The sequence below is a fragment of the Pteropus vampyrus genome, unplaced genomic scaffold (assembly GCF_000151845.1).
Source record: "Pteropus vampyrus isolate Shadow unplaced genomic scaffold, Pvam_2.0 Scaffold61, whole genome shotgun sequence".
NCBI classification, from domain to species: Eukaryota; Metazoa; Chordata; class Mammalia; order Chiroptera; family Pteropodidae; genus Pteropus; species Pteropus vampyrus.
Genome location: NW_011888842.1, coordinates 6,417,429 through 6,428,155, shown reverse-complemented (window position 1 = coordinate 6,428,155; position 10,727 = coordinate 6,417,429). Strand labels below are relative to the sequence as shown.

General features: G+C 39.0%; 1 protein-coding gene across 1 annotated transcript in view; it reads left to right on the top strand.

Moving 5' to 3' along the window:
- The window catches only part of C5 (complement C5), a 76,377-nt gene that overhangs the window by 48,283 nt on the left and 17,367 nt on the right, over window positions 1-10,727 (top strand). The window contains exons 26-30 of the mRNA XM_011360990.1: window positions 38-197; window positions 2,654-2,749; window positions 4,146-4,317; window positions 7,469-7,671; window positions 9,025-9,177. Coding sequence (XP_011359292.1) covers window positions 38-197; window positions 2,654-2,749; window positions 4,146-4,317; window positions 7,469-7,671; window positions 9,025-9,177 — 784 coding nt within the window. The remainder of the gene's footprint in view (window positions 1-37; window positions 198-2,653; window positions 2,750-4,145; window positions 4,318-7,468; window positions 7,672-9,024; window positions 9,178-10,727) is intronic.

Sequence of the window (10,727 nt, the reverse complement as noted above, 5' to 3'; positions counted from 1 at the left end):
ACATCTAAATGTTTATTTATTTGATTTTGTCTTAAAGGTTTACAGCTTTTGCTTTAAGAGTACTGGGCCAAGTACATAAATATGTATCTCAGAGCCAAAATTCAATTTGTAATTCTTTAGCATGGCTGATTGAGCATTGTCAACTACCAAATGGATCTTTCAAGGAAAATTCCAATTATCAACCACTAAAATTACGGGTAAGGAAACCAAATGTACAGATTAGCAATAGTTTCATTTACAATTTTGAGTTTCATTCTCATCCTATTTTAGGAGGATGAAGAAGAGAGGAAAAAAATATATGTAATCCTGCAAGAAATTCTTCCTGTATACAGGCCAAGAACTTGAAAGTTCTTCCCATACTGCTCTTCAGACCATCCAGTATAAAAGTTAGATAAGTGATATCTTCGACATCTTGTACAATAGGCATTGATGGTTCACAGGGAGCAAGTGCTAGGGATCTCAGAACCACTTATTTGTCAATGTAGCCTTAGTATGGAATCTGTACCTGAAGTTCAGAGCTGTCTTACAGATCGAGGCTGCAGTGTGGGAGGGACCCTATTTGTACTCTGTTAGAAAGAGAGATTGGGGTCAATTTATTACAAAGTACAACACAGTGTTGTTTGAGATATGCTTTTTTTTTTTTTTTTCCCAAACAACAGAAGTTTATTTCTCACAGTTGTGGAGGCTGGAAGTTTAAGATCAAGGTGCCTGCAGGGTTGGTTTCCCCTGAGGCCTCTCTCTGCAGTTTGCACGTGAATGTTCTCTTGCCGTCTCTTCCCATGGTCAATTTTCTGTGCTCATTTACTCGTGGTTACCCTTTATGTGTCCTAATCTCCTCTTATAAGGACACCAGTAAGATTGAAGTAGGGCCTACCTTAACAACCTCATTTTAACTTAATTGCCTCTTTAAAGGCCAAATCTCAAATACAGTCATATTCTGAGGTATTGGGGGTTCAATACGCGAATTTTGAGGGAATACAATTCAGCCCATACAGGCAGGATAAGCTCTGAGCTTCTGTCAGCCCCATTTCTGTCACCATCTCCCATCATCAGAGAAGTGGCCAGAATCAAAATATGTCCCCTTCCTGACGTGAAATATGCCTGGCACTGTGCTGAGCAAATAGTAGACCTCTTTCCCTTCCCCTGTTTGTGTTTCCCATGGTAAATTTGGTAAGCCGGAGACAGGGCTATCTATAATCCATGACAGAGGGAAAATAATGCACAGTGGAACCTCTAATCTGAGCCCTGAACAAGCCACCTCATCGCTCCTCTGAGTCTCTGGTCCCTAATGCATAACATGGAGAGAATGCCAGTTACCTCGTTTATAAGATGTTGTGAGGATTGAACAAGGTAGCAGGTCTGAAAGTGCCTAAAAACACTATGTGGCTCAATCCTTGAGATATGCTTTAATTATAAAGTAATTTCAATATCTCTCCAAGATATTGCTGCAGTATGTTCTACTCCTTAGAATGTTTTTTTAAGATTCAAGTTTTATTGTTGTTGCTGTTTTGCCTACCCCAATCCAATCCCTTCCATGTCAGGTACAAGTGGCTCCCTGGCTAACAGGGGTCTCATAATTGTCCTCTGTTGGAATAATAGCAGATTAGGACTCCCACAAGAAATGGGGTAACTGATATCATTTAAGTACTATTTGAAAAGTAAAATACTATAACAATATTTTTCTTAAGATATCCACCCATTCATCCATCTATCCACATTTATTCAACAACCATTCACTGAGCACCTAATACATGCAAGGCCTTATTTTGGGCAGCATCGGGGAGGAAGAGTGGAAAGGGTGCACCAGACAGTATCCCTGCCACGAAGGAGCCCACACACCGGTGGGGAAAGTGGGGTGAAAATACTAGCAACTCTAATCAAGATATAAGTGTATGTATTCATTCATTTGTTCAATAAATATTTATCGAATATATACTAAGTGCTACATGGTAAAAACACAATGAATAAAACAAGTGTGGTCGCTGAGGCCACAGAACTTATGATCTAGCAGAGAAGTCAGACATTGAGTAGATAATTTCAAGTGCGTAATACATGTTAAGAAAAGGGAAATATGATTTCATTGAAAGCAGGGGATCTTACCTAGATGGGAGGAGTTGAAAAAAATGAGTTGACCAGGCTCCTGGGAGCTAGAAAGGAGGGAGTCAGGAAGAGTGTTCCAAGTGGAGCCAACAGCACTGGTATTTTTGAAGTAGAGAGAGAGGGTGGTTCATTCAAAGATCTGGGACCATAACAGCTGGGGGTGAGTGGCACAAAATAAAACTGTAGAAGTAACTAGAGGTCACTTCATGGTATGTCTTATAAGGGTTGCATTAGCACATCACTGCCCCAAGAGGAAAAAATATGGGAGAACAGTGGCAGAATAGTGCTTTGGGCATTTTAACAAGGTCTTGAAGGAGGGGGAGAATATGAATGTGGTGAAGAGATATGAAATAGAGCTTCAGGGTGAGGGAGAGAAGGGCACATGAAGGCATGAAGTCAGAAAGACTCAGAGCTTACTGAGAAATAGCAAGCAATCCAACTGGAATACATGAAGAGAGAGAGGGATATTAAGCTCAAAATGAATATCAGAACCATGTCATTTCACTTTAAAGACACCATTTCACTCTCCTTTATAACTCTTGCTTATTTTCAGGGTACCTTGTCTGCTGAAGCCCAAGAGAACACCTTATACCTTACAGCCTTTGCTGTGATAGGAATTAGAAAGGCTTTTGATATTTGCCCCCTGGTGGTAAGTAAGAGTTTCCTTTCTCCAACGCTCATCATCTATTTCTGTACCACATACTGGGAGGTGGGGGAAAATAACTGTAATTCCAGAATCAAAGGATTTCAGAATTATAATAGATTTTGGTAACCACCTAATCCAACCCATTCGCTGACAATTGAGAAAACTGAGGCCTGTAAAACAGGTGAATTTAATTGTTCAGTTTCACAGACTACTGAATTACAGAGCTGGGACTAGAACTGATAACTTCTGACTGTGATGAGAGTGTGACCTAGCACCCCTAGCTTCCTTCTCTTATCTATGCCAAATCTTACAATATGTATATGACTCTTATCTGTAGTTGAGGCACTCTATATTATGGAACTCCTGAGGATAGATGATAGCATGTTTGCTTCTTTGGGTTGTGCTGTTTCATTTGCTTGGAAGCTGAAGAGAGAAAGAAGAGGATTCATTTAAGTGAATCATCATTAAAAATTCCAAGAGGTAACAGAGATGATACTCTCATCTGAGATGAGACAGGTGCCTGAGGTTAGTTAAATACTCCTGCCTACAAATCAGAAGTAAATAGACATGACCTTCAAACCAGCATATAGAACAGAGATGGAAAAACCCAAGGAGATTTGTAGGACTTTAACCACAAAACAAAATAATGTTTTTTGTTTATTTTAAGAGAATTGTTATTTATACTTAACAAGACAAAATAACCAATGAGGACCAGTTTCCAGGGGCCTAAAGGACCAGTTGGCACTTAGCAGTACATGAGTAAGATACAGGTGGAGCTGGGAGAGAAGGCGCCAGGTGATATGTGAGCAGCATTGCACCACACTTTCTCCTAACCACTTATCCAAAATAACTATTTTAATTGTCTCAGAACAAAATAATTGAGACTATTTTTCCAGGAATCAGGATCAAAAAGTGCTTTGGCAGCTTGGCTCTTTTTCTGCTAGCTATGATTTTATTTAGTAAAATTCCTCTTGAAAATGTGAATCTGTCTCAGCTATTTGAAGGACATGTCTAATTTACTTCTGATTCGTGGGCAAGAGAATTTAACCTAAGCTCAGGAATAATGAAAGCTGTGTCTATGCTTAGTGCTTCTTCCCAGAGGCTAGGTCTGACATGGGAAGCAGAAACTAAAGGGGAAAACCTCTAGAGGGAGGTGAGAATTCAGGGGCAAAAGGCTTGACCTGATTGGACACTCTCTTTTTCACTTCTGGGATTACGCTCTGCTCCTTCTCCCGGAAGGATTTGCTTCAGCGAGACACCATCCATTTCCATAAGGTCATTTCTCTTTCCACCCTTTATTTTGTCTGCTTTAGGATAGTGCCCCTGGGGTTGGTTCACATTAGATGATAAGTTGATGCTTGACAAAGAACCTTAGGTATCTTCTGCCTTTGTTTTCCAGAAAATCAACACAGCTCTAACTAAAGCTGACACCTTTCTGCTTGAAAATACTCTCCCAGCCCAGAGCACCTTTACCCTGGCCATTGTCGCTTACGCTCTTTCTTTGGGAGATAAATCTCACCCACAGTTTCATTCCATTGTCTCAGCCCTGAAGAAGGAAGCTTCAGTTAAAGGTATAACTATTTCCATACCCTTTTCGGCAAACATTTACTAAGCATATAGAGTCTGCTAATTCTGGGAAGTGGGTGGTGGCATGCAAAATTGAGTAAGACACAATCACTGCCTTCAAGGAATAAACCATCACAATACAATGTAATGAGTGCTGTTATTCATTTATTTATTCATTCATTCAGCACGTATTTATTCATTCCTAAATCCAACAAATAGGTATTGGGTACTTCCTATTTACCAGGCACTGTTCTAGGCTCTGGGGATAAAGAAACGAGAAAAAAATCCAGTCCCCCATGAAACTTACAGTCTAATTTAGGAGAAACAAACACAATAAAGAAGTAAAACATTGCATATAGCGAATAGGTTTATGATGACTAATATGAAAAAAATAAAGGAGGGAAAATAGACAGGGAGAGGTGGTGGGGTTGTAATTTTTGACAGGGTAGTCAGGCTTAAGCCTCACTGAGAAGATGATATTTGAGTTGAAAGCTGAAGAAGATGAGGAAGCAACCTGGCGGCTATCTAGAAGGGTGTTCCTGGTAGAGAAAAAGCATGTGCAAATGCCTGAGGCAGGAGCATGCCTGGTTCTCCAAGAATGGCAGGGAGGCCAATATGGCTGGAGAAGAGTGAGATGAGAGATAGAAAATGAGGTCAGAGAAGGAAAGAGTCAAGTAGGGCTTTGGAGATCATTATAGGAGCTCTACAAGACTCCTGTATACAGTTACGCAATGTACAAAGCACTCAAGCAAGCCAGTGAATTGAGACTGAAATCCAGTCAGTGCTTCACTTCCTCAGCTATGTGCCATGGTTTGGGTCTGCTTCTACCCAGAGGAAGGGACACCTGTGTCTAATTCACATAAAAGTGCTGTGGGGGATAGTGGGAGTCCTAGATCTTTAACTTCCATTTCAAGTTAGAAGGAAAGGAATTGGAGGATTTTGCACAGAGGAGTGCATAACTTGACTTATATTGTACCAGCTTGGCTATAGAGGTATAAATTTCATTTTGAAGAATCAACATACTGTTTCCAATAAGAATAAAAAAATAGAGACTAGCGGTGGTCACTGGCCAATGTGCCTATACCAGCACAAGCATGGTTGGGCACTTCTGAGCCCCCTCTTGGCGGAAGTTTTCCAAATCTTAATTAATAAATCTTAATTGAGGTTTATAACCATCTACAAAATTTGACTTCTGTCATTACTTTAAAATAACTGAATATTAACATATATCTCAAAACCACTTATATTACACTTGTACTAACACAAAAGAAATATCTTGAGTATTTTATGGATGATAAAATCATAGAATTTAAGAGCTAGAAAATGACTTAATTCAAATATTTGAGCTGGAAGTATCTTTAATAACCAAATCTTTCATTTAAATACAGCAAATTTGAAAGGGAGGGAAAATATCTTGTTCAAAATCATGCAAATAATAGAATCCTGAATTTTAAACTGACACATCAAAATTTTTACTAATCTTCAAAAATGATTTCCAAATATGCTTTACTGTATTTTTCAAATAATTTGTTTGAAAAGGGATTTGAGATGGCAGGTTTAAATTTCTAGAGCAATAACAAACAAATATAATTGAGAACCTAATTTATGAAAAGTGCTGCATATATGAAATTGTCTTTAGTGCTTTGAATTGGGAGCAGATAATAAAAGACTGAACTAAAGCTTTAGATGTGATCTCATAATTTCTGGGATGTATATTTTTTCTGTCAAGGAAAAAAGTTCTCCAATTTATCTTATAGTGTTAATAATAATAATAAGCCCTTTATATGTGCATGGTGCTTTCTGGTTTATAAAAATGTTTACATTTAGTATCTCACTTGAGTTTCACTACAAGGAAGAAAGTACTAACTACACTTTAGGTATTAGGAAACTGAGTCCCATAGAACTAAAGAACTTGTTCAAGTGACATGGTCAGTTAGTAGTACAGACGAGAACCTGAGTATACTAATTTCTAGTTTATTGCACTTTCCGCCCTACTGTACTATTTCTCCCTTGTACATGCAATGTGATATTGTGTTTTATAAAAAATATATTTTAATAACTATATATTCAATGTTTATATAAATACTAAATATTTATACAAATGTATATTTAGATAACTAATTGTATTTCTCATATGTATTTGGTCTTTGTCTATGGTTCCTGACTCACAGCCCCCCAAACCCTTGGAATTTCCTAAGTGTTGAGAGCAATAAAGGTATCTTTTATTAATGAGGTGACTTTTGGAAAGCCCTTAGGCAACCTAAGGATGGAGGCTGGTTGCCAGGGAACCAACCATGTGATTAGAGGGTTGAAACTTTTAGTACCTGTCCCTCACCAACCCCCAGGAAGGGGAGAGGAGCTGGAGGTTGAATCAATCACCAATGGCTAATGATTTAGTCTATTATGATATGTAATGAAGCCTTTGTAAAATCCCAAAAGGACCAGATTCAGAGAGCCTCCAGGTTGGTCAACATGTGGAGATTTGGGGAGAGAGGCAGAGTGACACAACCAGAGAGGGCATGGAAACTCCATGCCCTTTCCCCATGCTTTATCCTGGGCATCTCTTCCATATGGTTCTTCCTGAGTTAAATCCTTTTATAATAAACCAGTGATCTAGTAAGTAAAATGTTTCTCTGAGTTCTGTAAGCTGCTCTAGCAAATTAATAAAACCTGAGGAAGGGGTCTTTGGAACCTCTGATTTATAAACCATTGGTCAGAAGTACAACCAGGGTTTGGGACTGGCATTTGAAGTAGACCAGGGCTTGGGGTAGTCTTGTAGGACTGAAGCCTTAACCTGTGGAATCTGATGCTATCTCTGGCATCAGAATGTCAGAATTGAGTTGAATTCCCAGACACCATGCAGGTGTGTTGTGAGGGGAAGCCCTTCCCACATCGGAAATTGAGTCTCAGAACCATCCTCTGCTACCAAAGATGTGGACTTCCCATGTTAACCTTTTTAAATAAAAACAAATAGCACTGTAATAAGGAATCTTGTTTTGTATTGGTCACCTTGAGGAAGTTCTTTTTACAAAAGAATAAGAGACTGCTGGAAACCAGAAGGCCACTACCAGAAGAAACTGCTAGAAACCTGCTAGAATTGCTATGTCAAATTCACATTTTTAATCATATTAATCAATGTGATTTGTTGATGTTCAGGTAGCCAACCAGTTTATCGTTTTTGGAAAGATTATCAACAAAATGACAGCCCTGCACCTAACGCTGGTACAGCACATATGGTGGAAACCACTGCCTATGCTTTACTCACCTTTCTAAACTTGAAAGAAATAAATTATGTTAACCCGATCATTAAATGGCTATCTGAAGAGCAGAGATATGGAGGTGGCTTTTATTCGACTCAGGTAATGTTTCTTTGCCTTGTTTTATCCTCCTGAAAACATTTTTGCTGCCTCACTCACCACATATTCCACATTCATTCTGGCATGCCTTAGATAGGAATAAAATGGATGGAATCAAAGGACTCTCAGAGGTTATCTGCATTGACACCCATCTTATACAGAGGGGCAAATCAGCCCTGGGACGTTCGTTCAGGGAGTTAGTGGCCGAGCCAAAATCAAAATACAGTTCTTCTGACTCTAATTCCAGCACTTCCTTTATGATTCTTAATGACCATGAAGGGCTAGTAAGGTTATCAACAAGTATGTCACATCCTATATAATAGACAGTGGCTGCCATCTAGACAAAGGTACTGAGGTTCTTTCCCCCAAAATAAACCTATCAATGTTTCTTACAAAAAAGAAATACCAATTGTTACATGTTTATCTACCTACCAATGTAAACTCATTTGAATATGTATATTTTATGTAGTTGTATAATATACATCTATATTCAACTTTAGTTCAAATGTTAATGTCTTTCCTGTTCCTGGTTGTTTGGACATGACAGAGCATGTGAAAATGTATATAAAATTTAGAGCTGGGGGTCCTTCAGGATTACTTTAGTGATCATCTCAAAGGATTTCATCTTGGGTAAATCTATAGGCTTAGCAGGAAATAGAGACCCATTGATTAGCATTGGCTGCAAAGGACACGAGCAGACGGGGTAGCCATGTATTTGACATCTCTGATGTGGTCACATTTCCTGATTTTACAGATGAGAAAGACAAGCCAGAAAAATTAAGCTCATTTATTTATTCCTTCAACAAATACTTGTTGAATAGCTACCTATGAAATATAATGGATTCAAGGAAAGATATACTACTTGCTCCCGTGACTCTTATATGACAGTGGGGAAGGCCAACAAGAAACTATACATAAAAGTATTACAAATTGAGATGATCACTCTAAAGGGCAGAGGGGAACCATAAACAAGGGAAAGGGGGAGCTTATTTATGGCCTCACTGTGGAGATATTCAAGCTGAAACCTAAGGATGAGAAGGAGACAGTCATGCAAGGAGTTAGGGTTATTCTGCAAAGAGTGACTTGCCTGAGGTCACATGCTCAGGATTATGGAGAACCCGGACATGAAGCCACATGTCCTTCCTGTCCCTGCTAAGAACAACATCCTCATTGTTGAGAGAGAACTTCCTTCCACTTCCACACGAGGGCCCTTAACCAGTTTCACTCAGCCAGCTGGAGTTTCGTCTCCAGATAATGTGGAGTTTCATCCCCACCTACTCATAAGAAAGAGTATTTGTAAACAGAGAGCATATAAACAAGCTAAACTTATTTTTGTGTTTTGCCGATTGTTAATAGGATACAATTAATGCCATCGAGGGCCTGACAGAATACTCACTCTTGTTTAAACAACTTCACTTGAATATGGATATCAATGTTTCTTACAAGCATAAAGGTGACCTCTACCAATATAAGATAACAGAGAAGAATTTCCTTGGGAGGCCAGTAGAGGTAAATGAAAGATGTTTTATAATATTTTATAATTGGATGGGACCTTTAAAATAATCTGTTCCACACTTATTTTACAAATGTATCTATTTACTACTTAAACACATAGTGAGTGCCTACTGTGTCCTAAGCAGACGTGCCTGCTATGTCCTGGGCATTGGGGATTCAAAAGTAAAGCACAAAGAACCTGCGTGTATATGGGGTAGGTGTGGGAGAGACAGTTGTTTAACAGACAATGAAAAATAAGAGCCTTGATAGATATATAAAAAGACAGAGAAGGGCCTCCTGAGCCAGGCTGAGAGGTGGGAAGAGTTTGTCAAAGCGTCTGCCCAGATGGGTGGATTAAATCTGGAAGAATTAGAGGATTTATCCAGGTGAAGAAAAAGGAAGAACATTCCAGGCATGGAAGACAGCACGCACAAAGGTACGGCAGTAGGATGAGACGGAAGACACATTTGGGAGTCTACCGGTGGTTCCACCTGGTCCGGTCGCACATGCAGACTGTGGCCAAATTGGAATTGACCTTTAGGTCCCCCAACAACTTGTCCCATGTCCTTTGCTACTACTGGGTTTTTAAAAATAAAAATCTTGATGGCCTATGAGAATTTCCCAAAGGAAAGGACAGGTGGAAAAACTTAAGTTCCGTATCAATAATAGTGTACAGGTGATAAAGGTTATTTTAAGATTATTGGATTATTTTAAGGTATATTTAAATGTACAAATAACTGAAAATAGTTCTTATTGTCCATATTCTCCCCAAATCCACGTTTCTGAAAAGTAAATATGCATGAGAAATAAAATTTACTGTAAAAATTGCAAACTAGTGATCTAAAGTATGTGTGTGTGTGTGTGTGTGTGTGTATAATAGAGAGAGAGATGGATGGATATAGATATAGCTGTAGATACAGACGTAGACATATTCTAACATTTAAAAATTCAGAGATGTTAAATAAAAACCCGATTCCCAAATCCTCTTGGAGAACTAAAGATCTGGCAATAGGGTGCTGGTAGTGGCATTCGCTCTGCAATTTGTTACAGTGCCTACCAGTCATGTGACATATGTAGATGCTCTTTTATGCTTGCTTTATGCCTGGGCCTCTGCAGGCATTTGTGCTTGTGGCCTCCAGTTTGAAAACATGTTGCCTTTCCTTTGGGAGCATTTAGAGTTCTCCAGACATTCACATTCTGAGTCAAGGGTCTAAGCTCTAAAGAGGATCTTTGGCCTAAAAAGCATGGTAGACCACCATTTGAGGTAGCTGGAGTCATTCTTCTCTTACAGGAGTGATGCTGTAAGGGGCCTCTTGTCATCTTAGAATAATGTAAACCTCAGCTCATGATGCTGCCTTCATATGAAACCCAGATTGTTTTTATATAGTTTGGAATTCTCTACGCCAGCATTTCCTGAAATGTGTTACACGAAAAAATGTTTGATGAGAAACTCTAGTTTAAATGACATTAAACGAATTCTTTAGTATAGGATTCCCTTGCTTTAACATGTATGTTACTAGGTGGGATGACTCTAGGAAAGATTGGACAATAGGCAGAGTGGAGTG